At 40.9% G+C, this 27,277-nt stretch overlaps 1 protein-coding gene across 5 annotated transcripts in view; it reads right to left on the reverse strand.

Annotated features, from left to right (window-relative positions):
* Positions 1–27,277, reverse strand: part of LOC109090559 (excitatory amino acid transporter 2-like) — a 70,103-nt gene that overhangs the window by 18,317 nt on the left and 24,509 nt on the right. For all 5 annotated transcript variants that reach the window (XM_042715840.1, XM_042715839.1, XM_042715838.1 and 2 more), the window contains 6 exons: positions 7,318–7,457; positions 6,319–6,471; positions 4,919–5,169; positions 3,798–3,942; positions 3,570–3,696; positions 3,241–3,474 (listed from right to left, as the gene is read on the reverse strand). In XM_042715840.1, coding sequence (XP_042571774.1) covers positions 3,241–3,474; positions 3,570–3,696; positions 3,798–3,942; positions 4,919–5,169; positions 6,319–6,471; positions 7,318–7,447 — 1,040 coding nt within the window. In that variant the 5' untranslated portion in view covers positions 7,448–7,457. The remainder of the gene's footprint in view (positions 1–3,240; positions 3,475–3,569; positions 3,697–3,797; positions 3,943–4,918; positions 5,170–6,318; positions 6,472–7,317; positions 7,458–27,277) is intronic.

Here is a 27,277-nt window from a genome sequence, read left to right on the forward strand (position 1 = left end):
GCTCAGACCACTCTCCTCGGACAGGGGGAGTACTCCGAGTTCGGGAGGAATTACCAAGCTTGGAGTCCTATCCCCAGACAGCACGCCAAAAAATATGCATACCATTCATCCTGTTTTATTATCTGTAAGGCGATCTCGTGAAATTATGTTTTATTAACAAAGCTCGGGAGGAGCATGTTCAGATCATTAACCCGGCCAATTCATCATCAGCAATTACATCATCTATCCTACCAGCTCAAGAGAGAACTACTATAATTAGCCCAAGCCATCTTACCTTTATTCTCTCTACAGTATTTCAGCATCCCTCCACCATCCTGACTCCTCACCCGTTTCTACCACAGCATGGTGGGGGGGGCGTTCTGGGTCCGGGCTAAATGCAAAGCTCAGACCCCTCTCCCCGGGCAGGGGGAGTACCCCTGGGTTCGGGAGGAATTACAGAGCTCGGAGCAGTCTCCCCGGACAGCATGCCAAATATGCATAACATTCATCCTGCTTTATTATCTGTAAGGCGAACTCGTGAAACAGTGGTCATTGTGTGCATGTGACTACAATATCACAGATTCTCCACAAATGTGGCTTTTATGGGAGTGTTGAAGAAAAAAGCCGCTCCTCAAGCAAGGCCACATGCAGTCACCACTAAGCTTTGCCAAAACACACCTTGAAGATTCTGAGGCAGATGAGATTACAAATTGAATTATTTGGCCTCAGCACCAAATGATATGTTTGGTGGAAATCTAATACAACTTATCATCCAAATAACAGCATTCCTCCAGTAAAGCATGGAGGTGGTAATATCCTGTTATGGGGTGTTTCTCTGCAGCAGGGACTGGAGCACCCCTATTAAACATTGTATAGATTTAGAAATATTGCTTATTACTTATAAAGCCCTGAGTGGCTTACCACCTTAGTATTTGAATAAGCTCTTTTTGTATTATAGTCCTCCACATCCGCTGTGTTCTCAAAACTCTGGCAATTTGATAATGCCTAGAATTTTAAAATCAACTTCGGGTGGGAGATCCTTTTCCTATTTAGCACCAAAAATCTGGAATAACCTACTTAACATTGTTTGGGAGGCAGACACACTCTGTCAGTTTAAATCTACATTAAAGACCCATCTCTTTAACCTGGCTTACACAAAACACACTAACACATTTCTAATATTAAAATCCATTAAATGATTTTTAGGATGCATTAATTGGGTCAACCAGAACCAAGAACACTTCCCATAACACCCATTGTACTATCTACATCGTTAGAAATATGGGATCTACAATAATATTAGTCTGTTCACTGGTCACTGTAGCCACCAGATCCAGTCTTTATCCAAATCAGATGGTCACTGCAGTCACCTGGATCCAATACATATCCAGCCCAAATGATGGATCAGCACCTAGAGATGACCTCTACAGCCCTGAATGTCAGAGGAAATCAGGACAACTAGATGCGCCCCAGAGACAGATCCCAGTGAAAACATTTTCTCCTAGATGGCCACTGGGACAAGACCACAGGAACCAGATGAGTCTTCTGCACAATGTGACTTTGCTGCAGCTTGGAATTGAACTGCTGGTTTCAACTGTCCAGAGGAGAACTGGCCCCCCGACTGAACTTGGTTTCTCCCACGTTTTTTTCTCCATTCTGTCGCCGATGGAGTTTCGGTTCCTTGCTGCTGTCCCCTCTACCTTGCTTGGGTGGGGACACTTAATATCCAGTGATATCATCGACTTGATTGCACAGATACTATTTAAACTTTTTAAAACTATTTAAAATTTATTTTGTGGGGAAGTCGTGGCCTAATGGTTAGAGAGTCTGACTCCCAATCGAAGGGTTGTGAGTTCGAGTCTCGGGCCGGCAGGAATTGTGGGTGGGGGGAGTGCATGTACAGTTCTCTCTCCACCTTCAATACCATGAAACCTTGCAAGGCATCGAACCCCCAACTGCTCCCCCGGGCGCCGCAGCATAAAAAATGGCTGCCCACTGCTCCGGGGTGTGTGTTCACATCACTGCTCTGTGTGTGTGCACTTCGGAGGGGGGAAATGCAGAGCACGGATTCTGAGATGGGGTCACCATACTTGGCTGAATGTCACGTCACTTTTTTTTTTTTTTTAATGTGTGATTGGCTGGATGATGACATCACTGAATTTAATGATGAACTGCCTTTAACTGAATATTGAGTGTTTACTATTGTCATTTTGCATTATTGACACACTATTTTCCTATTTGATACTGTAAAGTGCTTTGACACAATCTGTATTGTTAAAAGCACTAAATAAATAAAGATGACTTGACTTGACTCAACAGGATAGAAGGAGAAAGAGATGGGGCAAAATACCATCAAATTCTTGAGAAAAATCTGCTGCCCTCTGCCAGAAAGTTGTCAATGGGAAGAAGGTTTACCTTCTAACATGACAATGAGCCAAAGCACACAGCAGAACTGAGCATACAGCGGTTGAAGGAGATAAAGGTGAATGTCCTTGCATGGCCTAGTCAGAGCCCAGACTTAAAACCCACTGAAAATCTGTGGAGTAACTTGAAGACTACAATCCACAAACACTCACTAACAGATTGAACAGCAGTTCTGTAAATAAGAGTGAGCAAATATTGCAAAGTCTAGATGTAAGAAGTTAGTAGAGACAAATCCCAGCAGACTAAAGGCTGTAATAAAAGCAAAGGGTACGTTAACAAAATACTGACACATGGGAGTGATCCTTTTTCCAACACAGTGATTCTGTTTTTGTATTTTTTTTTTTATGACATGTTGGTGTTGGACGTCATAAGTTACACTGAGTAAATACAGCTGGATAAGACAAAAACTGTGTCCGTCTTCTTTTCAGGCTGCAACGCAACAAAATGTGATTATTTTAAAGGGGGTGGGGTGGTGGGGGGGGGGGGCAGAGTCTAAATCAAATATGGTGACAGGTCTATAGTACCAAACCAGACTGCTTCTTATGTGTCTTGTGACTTAATGTCATGATGACGTGACACAAGAACCAATGAGATATGATGTTATTGATGTGTCACTATATTTGATTGGGGCTGGAGTTGTGTGAATTAGTTTTATGCTACTCTCAAAGTGATACATACTATGTGTATTGTGAGAAGCCCTAACACACACACAAAAAAAAAAAAAAATCAATCAGGCCGTATAATATTACATTTCAATAACATTTAAAAAAGTATGGCTACAAAGAATTAATATATAATTTATATAATTTGCAAAGGTAATGTAGTGTCATTTCATACCTAGAGGCTGTGCCCAGAGCTGTGATCCAGGCCTGGAAGATACCCATGAAAAACGAGAAGGGGTTTTTCCGTACAATTGCGAAGTAGATGCATGGCAGGAATATGGCACCATGGATAATCAGACCAATAATAACTGTCACCATGTACATCCCCAGCTGCCTGGCCACCACCTCCAGATCTTTAATAGAGATAATCTTTCCACAGATCAAGCAGGCGATGCCAAAGGGAGAGTACCTATAAAGTCAGTCCATAATGTGAGTCCATCGGTATAAAACGTAACATTACTGGACTTTGTACTATGGCTAGAGACCATAAAAAGTACAACTGACCACATGATCATGATAACTAGCTTCATCACAATCTCATTGAGTATGCTGAAGAAGTCGATCATGAGCCTAGCTTTCTCTCCCATCTTGCCCATACAAATACCAAAGGCAATGAAGAATCCAATAAGACCTGTAATGAAAGACAAACATAATCAATCAATCAATCAATCAACGAAAAGGGAAGGAATTCTTACAAGGAATTATAGATATCTGAGAGTATGGTTGCCCTACCCAGCACATTCATTCCACTCTTGAACTGTAGAGATTTCTTGTCTTTGAAAATAGGGGGTGGTTTGGTGGCATTTGACAGATAGTCAGTGCTGTTGGTGTCATCGAAATCAGGCTGAACTTCTACTTTCTTCACAACAGTCTGGATCTGTGAATTTCAACATCACCTCAATCAATTCACCAATTTATTACACCAACTTATTATACATTTTCCTCTTCATGTCAGATGTCTTTAACTGCAATGCACATTATTAAATTAAACATTTAATATTTATATAATTTCATGCATTTACTGTTGATTGATTGATTAGGAATGATTCATTTACTGTTGATTGATTGATTAGGAATGATTCATTAATTGCGGTAATTAATTCTGCATTTAACCCATCCGAATTAATGAACACACACACACACTGTAAGCTGAACACAACCCCTAAATTCCACCAACCTAAATTATATTATAAATATAATTTCAGAATTGAATCACCAAAATAATGGTTAAATAACTTATTTATTTTTTGTTATATTTTTTGTATTTTTCATATTTTAAATACAATTTAATTTATATTTTTAATATAATTTTTATGATATAAGTGAAATGATAAAATTGGAATTTTAAAATGAGTTATTAAAAACAGTATAACTGTAAGCCAGCCTAAATTGATAGATAGACTGATTGATTTTTACATTTAAAATATTATAAAAACTTTCAGTTTAAGTAAATTTGTAATGATATCCACCTAAACCCATTATAATGTCAGATTAAGCTGTGTTTTTTATAGTGTGTTTGGTGATGTTTCTGTTTGTCAGTAATTCCTGATTCAGTGATACTAAATTTCTCCAAATCTGTCCTGATAAAGAAACAAACTGACTTTAATTGACAAACACTGTAATGCTAACCAAAAGATATACAGAACATTAGCACAGCTTCTTGAGGGAAAAAGGATGCTACCTTAATAATTTTTACCATGTTAAACAGCAAAAAATTGTTATATAAAAATAACAGAAATGTATATGTATTTACACAATATTTATCAATTTGTAGTTAAAAACTCCTGATATAAAGTGAGCCTGAAAGTTCCCTATGGAAGCACATACGGCTTTGCACATGCGTCCCGTCTTACCTGCTGGAAGCAAGCCTGTACCAAGTTCTCAGGGAAGAGGTTTCTGATAAGGTCAAAAAAGGCATCAAGACTGGAAACCTCATCATTCTCAGCTCCTTCTCCTAGATTCTCCTTGAGTTTAGGATTTCCGGGGTGGATGAGGAGCACCAGGATAACCCCCAGCACAGCAGCAATGATAGTAGTGGTCATGTAATAAATCATAGCTCTGGAACCCAGACGTCCACTTGACTTTGCATCCAGACCAGAAAGACCTGGTTAGGGAAAGTGGCATATTCTTTTACATGATCATTCTGTCATATTCACAACTCAGATATTGTTTTTTCAGTGCCATTACGTATTTTGATATACAGTTTTTGCTAATCTAGCTCAGTCAGATTGCTGTGAACACTGAATTGTGTATATATGATATTACTACAGTATATAATCATAATGCATTTAAACAGCAAGAATGATAGTATGACCCTTGCCATCCAAAACCAAAATGAATCTCAAATAGATTTAAAACATTTTTTTTTTTTTGTACACTTTTGTGTTACATTTCAGTGAATTGGCATGAGGTACAATTTAAGTTTGTGGTTACTTCTACACAGCAGACATGTTGATACATTCTGTGTTTGCTTTGCAGATGTTTGTGGCTTGATGGGATTATTTGTACTTTGCTGTCTGGCATTGACTTGACAGCACCTCTGACTGCAATACACAGAAGCTGCCGCTCACATGATTATACAAGTTATCCTGCACTAGCACTGCCAAAATTCAGTGTGGAGAAATAAGGTAACCCCTCTCCGGCAACACTTTATAAGTTTTAAAAAAATACTTACAAATCATTAAGACACTATTAGTTTATATAGACTCTATACAAAATAATGTGTTCTTCATTCATTATCACTGTAATTAACACTATTATTATGGTTTAATTAGCTCAAAGTAAATGAATTGTTAAATGGTAATAGGGAGTGAGTAGTTCTCACTTAGATTCGGTCACAGAAAATGGAAAATGTCATAAAATAACTGCTTTAAACCGACCTTTGTTGAACATTAATTGCATTCATATTCACTGTCCCTTAACTCTTCATAGGTATAATGTTTTTTATACTGTACAAACTGTATATTCTGTCCCTTAACCCTAACCCTACCCATCACAGCAAACTCTCTCTCTTTGTCCAAATGTAAAGCACAACCAACGACCTTTCTTGACACAAAACCTAATGACTGAAAAGACCATTTAAATGCAGCAAAGAACTACAAAGCAGAAGCAACAGCAAACATTATCTGTTAGAACATAAAAAATATGGAACACAGTTCTTCTCACATCACTCTACATCAGAAGATTTTTGGCTTAATTAAATTAAAGGCATAAGCCTTATTAAAAGCTTATTAAAAGATGAGGTTTGTGTTACCTGTGATTAAGCTGGAGATGATTAAGGGAAGGATGAGCATTTTTAGCATCCTCATTAGAATATCTCCAGGGAAGGCAATTACCATGACAATGTTGTCATCGATCGGAGACGCCACACGCAGCAGCATACCAGAAACAGCTCCCAAAATCACACCTATGAAAGGAAAATATTCCTGAACATACTTTAAATGTATATATAAATATATGGCCATATGTGATTCCAAACAAATAAATCACACTACCCAGTTCCTCTGGGTCATAGGTAGGGAACAAAATTAGGCAGTCTTTAAATTAATGTGGAAAAAATTGAAAGCATGAATAGTTGCAAAACAAGTGCAATAAAGTGGAGTTGGCTGAATTATACAAAAAAAAGTGTTTTATTGAGAATGCAGGTCCAGACAGTCAGATGTACCATCATGTATGGGACATTTCCAGATATTGTGTTGTGGAACCATATCTGTGTCAAGTGAAGGCTCTGGAACAGAGGCATTCCATCCCTGGGCACAGTGCACTCTTCAGCCCTACTATCACAGCATCCATCCCAGCCACCACCTACCTAACAGTCTCTATGACACTAATGCATCCCTGCTAAGGAACTTTACTTTCTGAGTTTAGAATCCTAAAAAGAAGCTTGTTTTTTATATCCTGAAACACACACATAATCACACATGCATCACACTGTTATCCACACCATCTAAAGACTCCAGAGGAATATATTCACCAAGTACTTCAACAATGCAATATAAAGATGACCTCCTCTGTTTTCACTCTGTATTCAACAGTGCTTCAGAAATATTAATTCCCCACAATTTATCATGCTTATTTGAAGGAAGTTAAATAGTACAATGAATAAATATTAAAATTTACTGTCAGCTGCTCTCTACTGAGCCTTTAATGTCCAGATAGCAGTTATTCAGCAGTAGCCCATGCTATGTGTGCTGTGTTTTTTTCTCTGTCTGCTCTTCCCTTTCCTCACTGTGGATGGCTGAAGAACACTCACCCATCACAGTCAGCGTGAGCAGCAGGTTCTTGCGCATCTTCTGGCATATTGTGCCCCATTTGGAGTTTGGCCTCGCCTCAATGGGTTCCAGGTGGCTTTCGTGCATCCTTACCTCCACGTGCTTCGGCATGTTTCCGGAACTACAGAGAGAAACAGACAAAAGAGTAAATAAGTAAATTCATGGCATGAACAAGTGATCAGTGTGTCTCAATGTTGTGTAGCAAGACTCTCAGTGTGTGCTAGCACCGCCAATCATTCGAGGCATCTGCAGGTTCAAAATGCGGATCTGTGCATTTCATAAAGGTGTGAGAGTCAGTCAGAACAGAAGGATGCAAAACTGACAGGCTTTGCTGCCAAAAGTCAATCTGAGAAATGGCTTGTGCTTCAGCACAATCTAAATATGAAGATCTGCAGCCTTCATATCTGTCACAACAAACCAATCCTGACACGATATACTTCTGCATTAGCTTTCTGAAAGGACATGTTATCAATATTTAAAACTTAAATATCTTAGGTCCAGAATAGAAGGCATACCGTAATCATTTTTGGACACTAGATAAATTAAAAAGTGCACTCTCTCTGAAGAGGGCAACTCTTCTATTGCCCTTTCCAGAAGAGAATGGATTTCCTAGTGGAAAAGTGGTTTTCTGACCAGACATTACTGTATGAATTACCCCTTTGATTTGGTTCACTTGAACAGAATGATGTAACCATGATTTACAGTTTAAATCACCGAGTCTGACGCATTCTCTGACTACTGCCAAGCGGACAGACAAGGGAATCAATGTGAGGAGATCCACACTGCTGAAGGAGCGAACAAGGTCTTTAATCCTCACAAATCATCACAGATGATAAACTGCATACAAATTTATTCCTCTTCATGTCGTAGGACAACAGGCTGAGAAAAACTGTGCACTGAAGAAAGAAAAAGCTGAAACAATAGCACCACGTCTTCGCTAATAAGGAGACTACGACTTAGCTTCTTATGAATGTTCATTTTGTGTAATCAGTCAATGCAAAAAAAAGCAAATAATCAAGTTTTTTTCAGCTTGCTAGTCGTTAAAAAAGCAATAAATAAATAAATAAAAATCCATAATACATTTTAATGATACACTGTATATTATTATTAGTGTAGCTAAACACTATTGCTATAACATTTAATGTACTTCAATAGGGTTCTCAGATCCAAAATCAAGCTAATTATGTCAGTGGACATGCAGAGTTTATGTCAGATATTAGCAGTTTCGAATGAGCTCTACATATTTCTTAAAATCCTGTTTAATCCACATACTGAAATCTAAGCAAATACATTTTGAAATAAATGAACAAACAAACAAACAAACTCATAATTGGTCCTGAAAATGGTACAAACATGAAAAAAATAATAATAATTATAAAAACATGTAGACCTAGCAAATGCATTAGCACTGCTTCTTCTCACAGACACAAACTCTGATGTTCATGTTGGCTGATCATGTGTGATCTGATGTAATTACACATTTTTAATTGGTTGCGTGTTAAAAGGAACTGGCAGCATGGGCATATGTGTTTGTTTTAATGAGACAATGCTGGTTTCCCTACGGGAAGATCTCCTCGTCAGCCTCAAGGAACACAGATGGAGATCATGAAGTTTTGTTATTTTTGGTGTGGAATAATTAGACTGACTAAGTCAAGCTAAGAACCCACTGAACGTCATTTAAAAAATTTGCATCATGCTGGAAATGCCTGGACTATGGACTATAAACGAGGATGTTTCACAGGGTTGTCACATTAGAAAATGATTGTGTTGATGGCAAGTCTGAGACAGACAGATAAATGGATGCTGAAAGGGTTAAGGTTATGTGAAATACAGTAATCTATATTTATCCATTATGATTAACAGTTGTTTGGCTAATTATTAAAAATATATCATCAAAACTGAAATGCTTAACAGAATGTGAATTATTTATTAAAATTTATTACAAATATAATCATTGCAAGGAATAAAACTTCAATTACACCTGTGTGGCTTATTCATTGAGATTAATCCTACATGCAAGCCTCATTCGTACCAGCCCTCTGAGGAGCAGCAGGACATGGGACAGAGGACGACTGTCCATTGGGCACACAAGGACAATCCTCACTCTGATGCACACTATTTTTTTTGTTTTTTTGTGAAGCTGAGGAGAAAGAGCACACAAACTGCTTGAGCATATAACACTAGCGATGTGCATGTGTGAAAGGAGTAGTTCAGTTCTGTCATAATTTGCTCACCCTCCACTTGTTCCAAACCTGTATGAGTTTATTTCTTCTGTTGAACACAAAGAAAATATTTTGAAAAATGCTGGAAACCAAACAGTTGAGGGGCACCATTGACTTCCATAGTAGGAAAAAAAATGCTAAGGAAGTCAATGGTACCCATCTGGACTAGAGTTTTTCAATAGGGTCTGGCTGCAGACATGCACTTGCACTCTAAGACACCTGCGCTTCTGCAAGTGACATCACTTGCAATCTTTTTTTTTTATTTTTTTTATTGAATCTCTCAACATTTTACAACAGTAGCCAGGTGGTTAAGACAAGAAAAAATAAACAAATTTACAATGTCACTTGCAATGGTCACTTGCACTCTCCGGTACCCGCGACGACACAAAACGAGTGTGTTGCCAATGGAGATGAGACACTGTGGCGGTTCAAACGATTAAATCTAATTTAGTAACATAACATTCAGGGTCCACCCAGTCACCTGTAGGAAAAAAAGACAAGACCCACAAATTTGTGGCCACAGAACAGCAGAAAATGAACATAATTCATCATAAAAAAGACGTCACTCGCAGAAGCGCAGGTGTCTGAGAGTTCAAGTCTGATGCTGTGTCCCAATTTGCATATTAGCTATCCTAAATAGTATTAGAAAATAGAATAAGTATGTTCCAAATCGTAGTATGTTGAAATTAGTCAGAATCAGAAAGAGTTTTATTGCCAATTGTGTTTACACACACAAGGAATTTGACTTGGTGTCAAAGGCTTCCAGTACAGAAAGTCCAAACACAGTGCAGACATGCATTTATATATAAGGTAATAAAACACTAATAATAAAGAGAATAGACAATAAGTTATAAATAAGAATATAGTAATAAAATATAGAGAAAAATATGTATGTAAGTATGTTATGTGTTGTTCAGGTGGGATATGGACTGGGGAAAAAACTGTTCTTGTGTCTGGCCGTTTTGGTGCACAGTGCTCTGTAGCGCCAGCCAGAGGGCAACAGTTCAAAAAAGGAGTGTGCTGGGTGTGTGGGTTCCATAGTGATTTTACCAGCCCTTTTCCTCACTCTGAAAGTGTAAAGATCTTGAAGGGTGGGCAGGGGGGGCACCAGTAATCCTCTCAGCAGCCCTGACTGTCCATTGTAGTCTCCTGATGTCTGATTTGCGACAGGTCTGTAGTAGTTAAGTCCAGTGATTTGGGTTTTTTTGGGGACCGGGATGAATCAGCAGGGAACTTCACGCAGCTCCAGTGATCTGTTGAAGATCTGTGTAAGGATGGGGGCCAGTTGGTCAGCGCAGACTTTTAGACAGGCAGGTGAAACACCATCTGGGCCTTAAGCTTTCTTAGGCAGGGAGGGGAGTTGCTGGAGGGGTAGGTGAGTGTGTGAAGTGCAGATCAGAGCAGGTGTGGGGTGAGAGACTGGGCTTTTAGAATTGGCAGTAAAACACATTCAGATCGTCAGCCAGTTGCTGATTCTCCACAGACTTTTGGGGTGGTGTCTTGTACTTAGTGATGTTCCTCAGACCAATCCATACTGGCGCCGGGTCGTTAGCTGAAAACTGTTTTTTCAGCTTTTTTGTGTGTGTTTTGTTTTATTAGCCACTTTAAACTCTTTTGTCAGTCTGTTACTGGCCTGGTTTTACAAGATTTAATCCCCACTTCTGTAAGAATCCTCTTTGGCATGACAAAGCTGTTTGAGTTTCCCAGTAAACCATGGTTTATCATTATTGAATGATAAGAATGTCCTGGTGGGGATGCACATATCCTCACAGAAATTGATGTATGAAGTTACAGTTTCTGTTAGCTCGTTCAGGGGCGCGTTTTCCGTACAACGACGTAACTCGCTGATTAACCTCCATAGTACGATGCATCGTTATGGAAACAAACTAGCTAGTCATGACTGTTTCCTGAAACCATGGTACCTGTGTTGCAGATCCATCATTCAAACTATGTTGGTTTGAGCTGTCGTTCTTCTTCTTCTTCGATCTAATGGCTGACTGGAGCCATTAGCACATACCGCCACCTACAGTAATTTGGTTTATTTTCTCTTTTCTTTGACTCGAATTCCTACGCTTTTGAAATGACGTTACGTAGGAGTCAAGTAATAATGCATCATTCATTTGTTCAGAAATACAAAAAAAAATGAAAAAAAGAAAAACTGTGATGTAGTGTTGTGGACACCTGTTTCTTATTTTGCTCAATTTTTCCTATTTAAGTCTACTTGCCATTCAGCCATGTGTTAATGAAAATGACATGAAAACCCCAATTTCAAAGCATGAAATTGCATGAACAAGTGGAGGGACTTCGCAAGTGTGACAAAACGCAGGGCTGCAGCATGTAAGAGCGAAGCAAACAAGACTTTTCCTCCCTACAGAGGAAAAGAAAGTTTTGGCCATCCTGGGGCCTGTTGCATTGGAAGGATCCTTGGAGGTATAAAGGTGCTGGTCATATAATTAGAATATCATCAAAAAGTTGATTTATTTCACTAATTCCATTCAAAAAGTGAAACTTGTATATTATATTCATTCATTACACACAGACTGATATATTTCAAATGTTTATTTCTTTTAATTTTGATGATTATAACTGACAACAAAGGAAAATCCCAAATCTCAGTATCTCAGAAAATTAGAATATTGTGAAAAGGTTCAATACTGAAGACACCTGGTGCCACACTCTAATCAGTTAATTAACTCAAAACACCTGCAAAGGCCTTTAAATGGTCTCTCAGTCTATTTCTGTAGGCTACACAATCATGGGGAAGACCGCTGACTTGACAGTTGTCCAAAAGACGACCATTGACACCTTGCAGCTGGAGTCAGTGTTTCAAGAACCACTACACACAGACGTATGCAAGACATGGGTTTCAGCTGTCGCATTCCTTGTGTCAAGCCACTCTTGAACAACAGACAGCATCAGAAGCGTCTCGACTGGACTGCTGCTGAGTGGTCCAAAGTTATGTTCTCTGATGAAAGTAAATTTAGCATTTCCTTCGAAATCAGGGTCCCAGAGTCTGGAGGAAGAGAGGAGAGGCACACAATCCACGTTGTTTGAGGTCCAGTGTAAAGTTTCCCCAGTCAGTGATGGTTTGGGGTGCCATGTCATCTGCTGGTGTTGGTCCACTGTGTTTTCTGAGGTCCAAGGTCAACACAGCCATATACCAGGAAGTTTTAGAGCACTTCTGTCACAGTGTCTGTTCTGTGTCTCCCTGGGTGGCCACTAGAGGTCTCACTTCCCCTGATTGTCACCCCCTTCTGAACTACATTTCCCACTAGCCTTATCTGTTCATCACTGTTCATTGTGTTCAGCTGTCACCCACTTACCTTGTTTGCACCTGTCTATAAATACCCTGGTTGTTTCTGTCATTGTTACGGAGTCCTTGTTGAATGTCACCCTGCGTTTTCCTGGTTCCCTGGTGGATGTTCGTGTTTCATGTTTTGGACTGTTTATGTTTGGTTTTGACCCCTGCCTGGACTGTTTATGATTTTGGATTGCCCCAATAAAACATACTGCATTTGGATTTACCTGTCGGTGTGCGTTTCGTGACAGAAGGACTCCGTCAAACCTAGATCCAGCGATATGTTTTTTGAGGATTTCCCCAGCCAGCCATCGAGCGGGAGAGAGGGAGTGAGTTTGAGGGAACCCGCCTGGTTGTTTTCCGTGGGACCCGGGAAGGTCGCAGAGGAGTGAGTGGTCGAGAGGAGGTCCGGCATCGCTCTCCACCATGGGCCCCCCGTCGACCCTGGGCTCGTGAGGGACGGATCGGAGCCGCCGTCTCTCCATCACGAACGGAGAAGGAGGAGGAAGCACACGTCCGCTGAGACTGTGTCTGCGGAGAAGAGGGCGACGGAAACGGTTTTGGATTATTTTGATATGCTGTCCAAAATCCTAGACGTTCCCAAGGGTGTTAACGTCACATCGGCTGAGCCAGCGCCACAGCACAAGATGGCCGCCAGCCCTGCGCCACAGCACAAGAGGGCCGCCAGCCCATCGCCACAGCACAAGAGGGCCGCCAGCCCAGCGCCACAGCACAAGATGGCCGCCAGCCCAGCGCCACAGCACAAGATGGCCGCCAGCCCAGCGCCACAGCACAAGATGGCCGCCAGCCCAGCGCCACAGCACAAGATGGCCGCCAGCCCAGCGCTACAGCCCAAGATGGCCGCGGAGACATTATTGAGTTACTTTTCCAGGATGTGCCAGATCCCAGAGATTCCCAGGAGTATTCACATCACGGCCGCTGAGCCAGCGCCAATGCCCAAGATGGCCACCAGTTCAGCACCACAGCACAAGATGGCTGCCAGCCCAGCGCCATTGCACAGGATGGCTGCCAGCTCAGCGTGCCCAGCGCCACAGCACAAGACGGCCGCCAGCCCAGCACCACAGCACAAGATGGTTGACTCAACGCCTGAGTCTTCCGTGAAGGAGCCACCGGCACGCCATCATAGAGGCCGCAGGAGGAGGAGACAGGCGTCAGCCGTTCCTCAAAGTCCGGAGGACGTTTCCCGAGCAGGCCGCTGCCGTCCAGGAGGACGTTCCCGAGCAGGCCGCTGCCGTCCAGGAGGACGTTTTTCCCGAGCAGGCCGCTGCCGTCCAGGAGGACGTTCCCGAGCAGGCCGCTGCCGTCCAGGAGGACGTTCCCGAGCAGGCCGCTACCGTCCAGGAGGACGTTCCCGAGCAGGCCGCTGTCGTCCAGGTGGACGTGCCCAAGGTTCCCGAGGCGGTGCCCGATGCCGAGGCGGTGCCCGATGCCGAGGCGGTGCCCGATGCCGAGGCGGTGCCTGATGCGGTGGCCGAGGTGGTTTCCCGATGCAATGTCCGAGGCCGAGGCGGTGCCCGAGGCGGTGCCCGATGCCGAGGCGGTGCCCGATGCGGTGGCCGAGGTGGTTCCCGATGCAATGTCCGAGGCCGAGGCGGTGCCCGAGGCGGTGCCCGATGCCGAGGCGGTGCCCGATGCGGTGGCCGAGGTGGTTCCCGATGCAATGTCCGATGCCGAGGCGGTGCCCGATGCCGAGGCGGTGGCCGATGCCGAGGCGGTGCCCGAGGCGGTGCCCGATGCCGAGGCGGTGCCCGAGGCGGTGCCCGAGGCGGTCCCCGATGCAGAGCGGTGCCCGATGCCAAGGCGGTGGCCTGATGCGGTGGCCGAGGTGGTTCCCGATGCAGAGGCCGAGGCGGTTCCCGATGCAGAGGCCGAGGCGGTGCCCGATGCAGAGGCCGAGGCGGTGCCCGATGCCGAGGCGGTGGCCGTTGCCGATGCGGTGCCCGAGGCGGTGCCCGATGCCGAGGCGGTGCCCGATGCCGAGGCGGTGCCCGATGCCGAGGCGGGGCCTGATGCGGTGGCCGAGGTGGTTCCCGATGCAGAGGCCGAGGCGGTTCCCGATGCAGAGGCCGAGGCGGTGCCCGATGCCGAGGCGGTGCCCGATGCCGAGGCGGTGCCCGATGCCGAGGCGGTGCCCGATGCCGAGGCGGTGCCTGATGCGGTGGCCGAGGTGGTTCCCGATGCAATGACCGATGCCGAGGCGATGCCCGATGCCGAGGCGGTGCCCGTTGCCGAGGCGGTGCCCGATGCCGAGGCGGTGCCCGAGGCGGTGCCCGATGCCGAGGCGGTGCCCGAGGCGGTGCCCGATGCCGAGGCGGTGCCCGAGGCGGTCCCCGATGCAATGACCGAGGCGGTGCCCGAGGCGGTGGTCGAGGCAGTTCCCGATGCAATGCCCGAGGCCGAGGCGGGGTGCCCGATGCCGAGACGGTGCCCGATGCCGAGGCGGTGCCCGATGTGGTGCCAGAGACGGTGCCAGAGACGGTTCCCGATGTAAGGCCCGAGGCTGAGGCGGTGCCCGAGGTCGAGGCGGTGCCCGATGCAATGGCCGAGGCGGTGCCCGATGCGGAGGCCGTTCCCGATGCGGTGCCCGAGGCAGGGTCCGAGGCCATTCCCGATGCGGTGCCCCGAGGCGCTGTCCGTTGCGGTGCCCGAGATGGTTCCCGAGGTCGTGGCACTTCACGTCTCCACGTCCGTTGCGGTGCCTGAGATGGTTCCCGAGGCCGTCCAGAGCACCTTCACGTCTCCACAGGCCGTCCAGAGCACCTTCACGTCTCCACTGGGACACCAGAAGGGCAGGTTCCGCTCTGGTCGCTCAAGTGGCGAGTTCCTCCCTGGCCGTCTGCACAACTAAGATGGACTGATCCTCCGTGGCCACCTGAACTGCCGGTCCCTCGGGGTCCCCCTGAACTTTCGGGGCCACCTGAACTGCCTGGTCCCTCGTGGTCCCCTGAACTTTTGGGTCAACCCTGGCCCCCTGAACTGTCTGATCCACCTTGGCTGCCGGTGGAGCCATTACGGCCGGTCCCTGTTCTCCTACACGGGCCTGGCCCGCCATCCCTCCCCCTGTTCTACCTCCACCAGTCCACCTCCCTCCTGGTCTTTTTGATTTGTTTTTTTTTTGATCTGGGGAGCATCTGGAAGCTGCTCCTTAGAGGGGGGGCTAATGTCACAGTGTCTGTTCTGTGTCTCCCTGGGTGGCCACTAGAGGTCTCACTTCCCCTGATTGTCACCCCCGCTTCTGAACTACATTTCCCACTAGCCTTATCTGTTCATCACTGTTCATTGTGTTCAGCTGTCACCACTTACCTTGTTTGCACCTGTCTATAAATACCCTGGTTGTTTCTGTCATTGTTACGGAGTCCTTGTTGAATGTCACCCTGCGTTTTCCTGGTTCCCCTGGTGGATGTTCGTGTTTCATGTTTTGGACTGTTTATGTTTGGTTTTGACCCCTGCCTGGACTGTTTATGATTTTGGATTGCCCCAATAAAACATACTGCATTTGGATCTACCTGTCGGTGTGCGTTTCGTGACAACTTCATGCTTCCTGCTGCTGACCAACTTTATGGAGATGCAGATTTCATTTTCCAACAGGACTTGGCACCTGCACACAGTGCGAAAGCTACCAGTACCTGGTTTAAGGACCATGGTATCCCTGTTCTTAATTGGCCAGCAAACTAGCCTGACCTTAAAGAAAATCTATGGGGTATTGTGAAGAGGAAGATGCGATATGCCAGACCCAAGAATGCAGAAGAGCTGAAGGCCACTATCAGAGCAACCTGGGCTCTCATACCACCTGAGCAGTGCCACAGACTGATCGACTCCATGCCACGCCGCATCGCTGCAGTAATTGAGGCAAAAGGAGCCCCAACTAAGTATTGAGTGCTGTAAATGCCCTTTACTTTTCATGTTCATACTTTTCAGTTGGCCAAGATTTCTAAAAGTAATATTCTAATTTTCTGAGATACTGAATTTGGGATTTTCCTTAGTTGTCAGTTATAATCATCAAAATTAAAAGAAATAAACATTTGAATATATATCAGTCTGTGTGTAATGGATGAATATAATAAAGTTTCACTTTTTGAATGGAATTAGTGAAATAAATCAACTTTTTGATGATATTCTAATTATATGACCAGCACCTGCAGATACATGTGCATCAACCAGGCCTTTGCCTTCAAAGTTCAGGCCTCCAACATCAGGCCCTATCCACCCTGGGCCTCTAACATCAGGCCCTCTTCAGTCTGGCCCTTCAACATCAGGCCCCCTCCTGCCTGAGCCTCTGACATCAGGCTTCACATTTTCATAAGTAGAAACAATGCCTTAAGTTCAGTTGTTAGCTACACTGCATTATTATGCTGTTGGAAATTTTATGGAGGTGGTGGGTGATGGCCTGGGGCTCAGCAAATCTTCAGTCAGCAAAACTGTGACAGCAGTAACACTTTTGCTGTTACAGCTTATGAAGAACATCCTGATTTCCCCCCAAACTCCTGAAGAAATCCAGCTGGGCAATCAACAGTATTGACAACATCTCCAGAGTTACTGGCATCACTGATGGCACCCTTATCCCAGTGTCAATCCTTGTGGTAAATGAGCCCTTGTACATTTACAGTAAGGGATATCCAGCCATTAATGTTCAAATAGTGTGTGATCACAAGGGGATGTTCAGTGACATTGTAACAAAATGGCTTGGAAGCACACATGACTCTTTTGTGTGGGCCACTTCTGCAGTTTGCCAGGTGGCTGAAGAGGGTGGCTTTGGTGATAGCTGGCTGCTGGGAGAGAGTGGATATCTTCTTCGCCCATTCCTCCTGTCACCTGTGCAGCATCCAGCCACCATTGCAGTTTAAACCATTTGTTTAATCTGACATAACATCCGTTAAATATTTTGTTTATTTGCCAATATGCCCCCTGTCCCGCAGACTTAAATGAACACTTAAAAAATACTTTTGCAAACAGTGTATATACACTGTGTAAAATATATATATATATATATATATATATATGCATATATATATATATATATATATATATATATACATACATACATACATACATACATATATATATATATATTATATATATATATTAATGTGTGTGTGTTTATATATATATATATATATATATATATATACATACACACACACACACACATTTGTAGAGAATATTCTATATTCTAAATCTGTAAAAACAACAAAATCACTCACTTATTTATAGGTACATGCTGTTCCTTTATTTTGGTACATTCATTTAAAATACTGTGATTTGAGTGTTAACGTTTAATATAAGTGAGAACCTCTAACATGATTTTTTGTGAATATTGTTTTTTGAGAATTTTGTTTTTATGTATGTTTTTTTATGTTTGTTTTAAAATATTAACTTTACAAACTCACCTTTTCTTCGCACAAACGAAACGAAGGCTGTGTTTAATTCTTTAAGAGGGCACTTCGAAGGGAGAATAATTGCGAGGACCATGCTGCTATGTAGTTTCAAACTGAATTTGTGATAAAAAAAAAATATTTAATGGTGAATTAGGTAAGATCTATGCACCACAACTTTCTTCCAAATCACTCAAAGTGGATGGTGAAATCTTCAAAAGGAACAGGGCATAGGGTCAGTAACTCTGAATAGAACACACCCCAGGTGCGGCGCAATCAATGACGTCGACACAGCAAACTAACAACGACCTATGCCTCTAACATGGTGAAGAGCTGTCGTTCCAACGACACAAGTTTGCGATGCAGTTTGCGAATGTTCGTTGGAACTATGGTTTCAGGGAAACACAGAATCGTTGAACTATGTTGGTAACGACAGAACTTGCGACCACAGATGCTTTTGGGAAACGCACCCCAGATCGGTGGCTGCAGCTTCAAAAACACTCAGTGCAGTTGAAGCAGGCTTGTAAATCCCTCTCTGCTTAATTAGTCCATCTCTTTACAGTCCTTAGTACAGGTTTATCTGATTTTAGCTTCTGCCTGTAGGTTGATATAAGATGAACTAGGCAGTGATCAGAGAGTCCCAAAGCTGCCCGTGGGACAGAGTGATAAGCATCCTTTATTGTGGTGTAACAGTGACTGTCTCTGGTGAGACATGTAATGTGTTGTTTGTATTTTGGCAGTTCACGGGAGAGATTTAAAATTAAAATTAAAATCCCCAAGAATGATTAAAAGAGAGTCTGGGTACTGTTGCTCCATTTCAGTTATTAGTTCAGCCAGCTGTTACAGTGCTGTACTCACATACACGTCTGGAGGAACGTACACATTCATGAGAATAAACAAGGAAAACTCCCGCGGCGAGTAGAAAGGTTTACAATTTATGAAGAGCACCTATAAATTAGGAGAGCACATCTTCTTGTTGTTCTTGTTGTTACATCTGAACTCCAACCATCATTAATGTAGAAACATAGTCCACCGCCTTTTTCCCCCATTAACTCTGCTCTGAACAGCAGGAAGCCCAGCAGATGAAGCATGTTTTCTGGAATGGCTTCACTCAGCCAGGTTTCAGTGAAGCACAATGTAGCAGAATTTGAAAAGTCCTTATTTGTGCAGATGAGGAGAAGAAGTTCATTCATTTTGTTAGGAAGGGATCGGAGATGAATACTTGAAAGCACTGTTCAGAAGCCATGCTCACAGAGCTTAACCATCGGTGTGACTTGCTTCCCCCATTTCCATCTAAGCATGCGTCTGAACAGGACTGCTGCCCCTCTGAGTAGAACATCCAACAAAGCATCTGAATAATCAAAAACTGGAAAAATTTTGTCTGGTGTGTGTTGCCTTAAGTCCAGTAGTTTGTCTCTGGTAAAACTGATAGTAAAAGAATGACTTAACACAGAACAAACAAACTGAAACAGCAAAATAATGGGAGAGCTCCACACCATGGCAGCCATGCACGGCACCGTCTTGATGATAGTACAGTAGGTGGCCAACCAAAATGATCATTCTGCCGCCGCGAGTGCCGCTGCTGCCGCGTCTGCAAAGTGCATTTGCAGCTTTTGACCGCTGAGTGGTGCTTTAACCACAAGTTATCAAACAAGCTTTGTCTCACCGATGTGTTACATTTGACGGCTGCAGTCGGGGAAAATGAAAGAAAAACACTGTAGTTTAAATATTTAATATTCACAGATGAAAGTTTATTACTTGAAGTTATGTGCGTTTCTTAGAACGAATTCGAGCAGGATAAATGTCAAGCCTATGAGCTTGTGCTTATATTTTCTCTAAGCTACACAGTATTACACCATATTTTAGATTTGACACATTTAATAGGTGTTCAGTATTATTTATATAATATGAATTATGTGTTATATTATTCTAAAGAAATTGTAGTTTACTTTGCATCGAAGCATTAAAAGTGGTAGCCTATTTTAGTGAGCTAGGCTACATGGATTAATATGCAAAATTTCAATATTCTCACATATTAGGCCTATATTTTAATTTATATATTTAAAATTCCTTTAATAAAACAACATACATATTTTGTCATGCACTACTTTGTCATTCGTTACCTGTCCTTTATTTTGACAGATAACTTCTTGGAAAAAATATATTGTCTGTTCACTGATTAATAAATTGTTGCGTGTTTTATAAATTATTTCCTTTATTTTAGTAAAACGTGAGACACTGTATAATTTCACTCCCATTATTTAGGCCTAATTAAAACAAGAAACGAATAAATTAAACCTGGACGATTTAGCTAAATCCCTGAAACTCTAAAGAATGGACTGATTTATAAAACGTCCTCACGATTAAACTCAAGTTCTCTCATTACAATCAAAATGCACATGTAAAAAAAGAGCTTCATTCATTGACAACTTCAGTGATTTTAAAGGGAGCCTTCTTTACTTGCTTTCATATAATTTAAGTAAAGTAAAAATAAATAAATAAATAAATAAATAAATTGCAGCCGCATTTAATTGCAGGTGTATCATATTCCTTAAAATATCAGAGTGCAAGAATTGTGCGGTGCGCATGATGCTGAGTGCACGCAAAGCATTTATACTTATTTGTCAACATATTTTATCTTCATTACAAATCTTGTTTGGTTTTATTTTGGATAATTGCATGTAAAAAATGATTTACTTTGTAATGCATATGCAAAATGTGAATTATTGTTCATATTCAAGTGTTTGTGCGAAAATTATTAATGCACATGCATGACAGGGAGGCGCCCTCTCGATCACTTGAATTTTTCCCTGATAAAAAAAACTTCAAATTGGGGTGTCTCACATACATAAGAAATATAGCTACAGAAAGCTTGAAATTTCTACTTTTAAACGAATCAATTCAAAATGAAAGAATTATGTAATCTGTGAAGGTTGTATTTCTCTTTAAAGGTGCGTCCATGTGGAGAGAGTCAGCACCTTGAATTTCATCTTGCAGCCGACATTTGTTTATTAATAAATAATTAAAATGTCTCCTTTTTCAAAATTATTAGGCTACTTCTGTCTGTGCTTTGTGGCAAACTTAATGCATGTGCTTGAGCGCGGAATATATTAAGGCTCATTATGGATGTACATATAGATGTAAATTTTATATAAACCTGCGATTAGTTGAATAATGACAAATGAACGACTAGTAACTAAAAGAATCTTACATGGGGTCGGACCTATTAAATACCCTCATGACATCTTTGTTAAAGTTTTTAAAGCATTTTATACGCATTTGCATAAATTCTGCTTTCAAAACGGTCTGTAATGGAGAGATGCCTTAACACTGATTTTTCCTCTGAAACACAAAAAAAACGAAAATCGAAATAAAATTGATATTTTATGTTTTGAGAATGGCCAACCCTTCTTTGTAGATATTGTTGCTTCTGGTTTGTGCATTGTAAATCACAGAAAGTCTACAGAATATATTGTCTCCCTCCCAAAAACAGTTTTTTTGTCACATCTGTAACTCATGTGTATTTCCCAAATCTAAACTGTTACATGTTCATAGATGGATACTTTACTGATGTCTGGACTCTGTGTGGGATAAAAAAAAAAAAAAGATGGTTCAATATATTGGTAATGAATAGGCTACATTCTGTGAGAATTTATATTTCACACTCTAAAAAATGGACGCAACAAAATAAAATTAAGGCTACAGTTTTTTTTTGTTTTTGTTTTTTGAGTTAAGACAACTTCCTCTGAAATTAAGTTATGATAACTTATAAACTATATTGCTATACAGTAGTCAAAATTTGAAGTGGATCAAAACCTTTCTTCAAAGTTGTCCTAAAACCAAAATGACGAGGCATTTGTCTTTGCAAACCTGCTCTGCGAGTTTGAAACCCTCATAAGACACTGTCCATATGCAAGATCAAGAGATTAACACCTTTATTTCAACCCCAACAACCTATAGGCTACAGAACTACCCCAAAAAACCCCAACCCCCTCCAGCTGAACTGAATTCGGTCTGTTTTTTGGCTGCGAGGAACAGTGTGTTGTCATGTTACTGGGTTGAAACATGCCTGCACTCACAGCAGCCGTACTCTTTGTATTCATTATTTTCTCGCAGCCCATATTATTTTTTTATTCAGACCATAATAATAACAAATTATCAATTGATAATTAATCATTATTTTTGCGAAAATCATTGTTATTTGTGATCGTAGGCGTTTGAGGAAGGCTTTAAGACCAAGCGGAATCCTCCGTCTGCTGCTCCCGCTTCACAGCGAGCTCGACTTGCGCTAACTGCACCCTTCACCATCAGCAAGTTTTGATTTTACAAAATCAGTTGAGACGAATACAACTTATTGATCATGAGCCCAACATTTAGCAAGGCAAGAAAACATTCAGCCTACCTGAAGGAAAACGTATTCCATTGTAAATTAATGCTATTAAATAGAGAGAGAGAAAAAAGAAAAAAAAATGACTGTAGGCTATTCTTACACTTGGACCTCATTATATTGAAGTACAAATCCAAACACCAGTAGCAGCCTACACTCTCTAAGTGTTCTTTCATTGAAAAGTATGCATTTTGTTTATTCACAGGCTATATGGTTGAAATAATATTTTAGGTGAAAAGGTGAAGGTGAAGTGACATACAGCCAAGTATGGTGACCCATACTCAGAAATCGTGCTCTGCATTTAACCCATCCAAAGTGCACGCACACAGCAGTGAACACACACACACTGTGAATGCACACCCAGAGCAGTGGGCAGCCATTTATGCTGCGGTGCCCGGGGAGCAGTTGGGGGTTCGGTGCCTTGCTCAAGGGCACCTCAGTCGTGGGATTTAAGAGCATGATTGTTGTAGTATAAAATTTGGGGTTTTGAGTGAAAGTGTCTAGAAACTAGGACATTAGTTTTAGTTGTAAACTATAAGTGCCATTGTTTAAAAAATGCTTTATTGACTAATGTTTTATAGACCTTCAGTTGTTATGCTTTAAAATCCCACGCCATTTGTAATTTCACAGTATTTTCACCTCCTAAATTACTACCCCAATTCTATAATGGTAAAATTTACTATTATTTACCATTATTTATTTATTTATTTTTTTAGAATAATTGTAGCCTACATAAATGTTTTTTTATGACATTATTATTATTATTATTATTATTATTATTTAGAATAATTGTAGCCTACATAAATGGGTGAAGCAAAACAAATATGATAACTTTTTAACTGCAGGCAGATATAGGCCTATAATTTTACAAATACATTATCATTACAAATATTTGGATTGTCCCTTATTCTTTCCCTTATTTTCTTAAAGAATAAACACTTCAAGAACAAACATTATAAATAAAGAATAATAGAAATAATCTCAATTAGCCCTTATTTTCCATTTCTGAAGTTAATTGGCAACTCTACTGATGATGTAATTATATTTTGCCTCCCCTGACAGTGGCACCTTGCTCAAAAAAAAAAAATATATAAAAAAAAAAATTGGTTGTAGGAGATATGTGAGCGAATAATAGATTTAAAAAAGAAAAAAGTGGGTGCTTGGTTTCCGAGATGGAAAACGAATACAGCTCGTAAAAAATATGATGAAAAAGTCATGATAACATATTATTAATTCATAGAAATAATGTAAGCAATTAAAACCTTTTTTTATACTAGATTCAACTTGAATTTCAATACTATTAAACTGTCTTTAAAATCTCAAGGAGTTTATAAGTTGAAACGGTAAAATGTCACAGTGCATGTTAAATAGCCTAAATGAACTTGTAACTTATATAGTATCCGAAGACCTTGATTGCATGTTAGCATAAAACTAACAATATAATTAGATTTATTTTAAATGAACAATTCCTGTATAAAATGGGACAGCAATATTTATATCAAACATTTTTAAATCGTCAAATAAATCGTAAAAAAATTAATTAATAATTTAAAGCGAAACATAAGGTAAGGTTGGGCTCTCTCATTCGGGACAAATCCAAACGTTTCCTTATTCATGATGTTGTCCATTTGAAACTTAACTATTATTCATTAGGTAAAATAGGCTTTGTAGTTCACGCGTGTTTCAGTATCGACGGAAAAAAATCACAATGAACAGAAATATGCCAAAATGGACCGCTGCTCACGCTTTATGGCACAGTGAACGGCTGCACTGTTTCCAAGAATATATATATATATGTATATGTATATATATAGGCATATTATGTAATGACTGTTTAATAACAATAGCATCCATAAGAGCCTTTGTGTAAAGGTCTTTCTTTTAATTTTTGATGTGTAGACTGTAGTCTAAAACTATCCCACGTTTTGAAATTAACTCACTGTAAATTTTTAAATGTTTTTTAAGGATGTTACAATTTTATATTATAATGTTATTGTTGTTTTACTTCGTCCTTTCTCGTTTACAAACCAACATTTTACAATTACATTCAGTTCGCAATCTGTCTCTTTGCGCAACCTGGCGGAAGTTTCGTGAAGGATTTTAACAAGCGACTGACTTGCAGTTAACGCCGCGGTGGTATTACCCATTCTGGTTGTCCACCTACTGCATGCCATCATAGTATGTCAAACATTCCTGGATGGTCTATTTCCAGTCAGAATTCAAAGTGCAGATTGATGCACACTCTAATGCCTAATATTTTCCACAACCCATTGCACATTGGACGAGGATTCGTTTAGAACTACAAACACGCATTTAAAAATAGTAAAAAAAATACAAACATGGCGGATATACCGACAGACAGATAGATTAAAGGGTTTGAGTGATAAATAATATCTAACCTGATGAAAAAATATTTATGTAATGTTATCAGTGTTATATTTCATCTGCAGCAACATTGTGAACTTTTATAAAGATACGTTTGGTCATTAACTTTAAATGCATTATTATGCAAACACATTAGCAGAATTCTTGGGATGAAAGATCCGCGACTGACAGATCAACGCGCCTCTTCTTTTCTCTCCAATATAGGAAATTAAATAAAATGAAATGTGGATGATGTTAACTGTTTAAACGATGACAGGATGCATGTAACTAAGAAACAGAGCGTCCATTAAAGACAAAGTTATGATTTATTATTTTGTAGTTTGTGATTGTGTTTTTTTATTATTCTTATACATAAGTGTGTACTTTTTCTTCACAAAAAGAGTACATACTTTTAGGGCATAGTGTTCATAGGCAAATTGGGACGCAGCATGAGAGTGCAAGTGCACAAGCCAAATCCATGTCACACCCCTTCTGACCACCCCCTCACTCCACTGACTCCCAGTCAAAACCTTCTCTCTGTTCCTCTCCGGTGGAATGAGCTGCCACCTCTACCCAAACTTCTCAGACCATCACAACTTTCAATAAACAGGTGTCCCTTCTGACAATACTTAACAACTCAACAACCTTAAACCAATGCAACCTTAAACACATACACAAAATCCTCCTTTTTATGCCCTGCATTTCTCCTGTGCTCTTGAAATCACTTTTCATCAATGAAAAAAAAAAAGGCAGAAAAAAGTAGTGACAATATATATATATATTTTTTTACAATATATAATTATATAGACGGCAAATAGCAGCACCAAAGTAGTCCAAATGATGACGTGTTACATTCAGAGTGCTCACTGGCAGTATCCAATGGTTCCGTGTAAGGTACAGAGTACAACTGCAGTTGTTTATCGCTAAATCTTATCCTGATCCACTCTATGAAGGTACACATATCTCATTCAAAAGCACACATCACCCAAAACACAGCGTGTCACAAGCTATGATGACTGACTCAACATTTAATAGCACTGATGTAAAACCTTTATCATAACACTTACACTTTTTTTTTTTTTTTTGTAATTATATCTGTAATTGTGTCAGATTATTTGGAAGAGCATGTCATTTTCTCGAAGTGTATTTTGTTTTCATTAAGTTTATTATTGTGCAGTTGAAACAAACATAACCATCCACATGATCCATGCAAGAAGAAAACAGGACTCCACAGACCAGACAACCTTCTTCCACTGCTCCAAGATCCAGTTCCTCTGTCCAGTCTGCACCTACACAGGCCCAGATGCTATGCAGTGTGTGCTGTGAACATTGCCTCTTTTTGCTATCATTAAAACCCACAGACCTTCTATTGGTTTGGTCCAGACAGAATAGTACAGCAAAAGCCTTATGAACTTATTACACAGTTGTTGTTAAACAATTTTGCCCTGGCCAAAGTCACTCAGATCTTAATTCCTGCCCATTTCTACTGCACCAACACACTGACTACATGAACTGGTTGTTCTAACTTATAAATTACAAATTCTAAATTAGCCAGTTCTAAAGTATAAGTTCTAAATTATCAGCATGCTGATATAGAGTGATATCCAGTGTTGGGCAGTAACTGTAATTTGATTACTGATTATTGAGTAATTTAATGTGTTATAATTTTCAAAATAGTAATTAGAGTATAGTTACAAGCCAAGGTCTCGATACGTTACTGCTGTGTTACATTACAGAATGCATTGTTTTATAATTTAGATATTATAAAAAGGATGTAGCATATGCACTGTCCAGTCAAGTGCCAGTGGAATAGAGACCTGCTCCCACGAGACCCGACGCAACAGAGCGCGGCGCGAGACAACACTTGATAGGCGAGTGCAGAGACTTGTGTGTGTGTGTGGGATGCGGGAGAATGAAATGATTCATGGGACTCTCACAAAATAGAAATATCTAAACATAAAAATATCTAAAACAAATAATTTATATATCTATTGCACAAAAGCAACATGAACTAATATAAAATATAAAGGATTAACAGGTGCAAGCAGAGTTTCTATTTAGGCTATAACACGTGTTTGCAGCGTTGAGCAATATAGTGCTGAAATTTGCGTGCTCACGAATCCTCTCAATGTAACACACGAATTGTAGACATTATGAAAGATTCCTTATGCATATTTTTTTTGTGTTATAACAGAGATTTGTGAGATTGTGATGAACTGAGATGTCTTTTAGAGATTATAAATGCAGCACTCTTTGCTGGCATTCTGCCAAACCATG

Source organism: Cyprinus carpio, chromosome A25, assembly GCF_018340385.1.
Source record: "Cyprinus carpio isolate SPL01 chromosome A25, ASM1834038v1, whole genome shotgun sequence".
Lineage (NCBI taxonomy): Eukaryota > Metazoa > Chordata > Actinopteri > Cypriniformes > Cyprinidae > Cyprinus > Cyprinus carpio.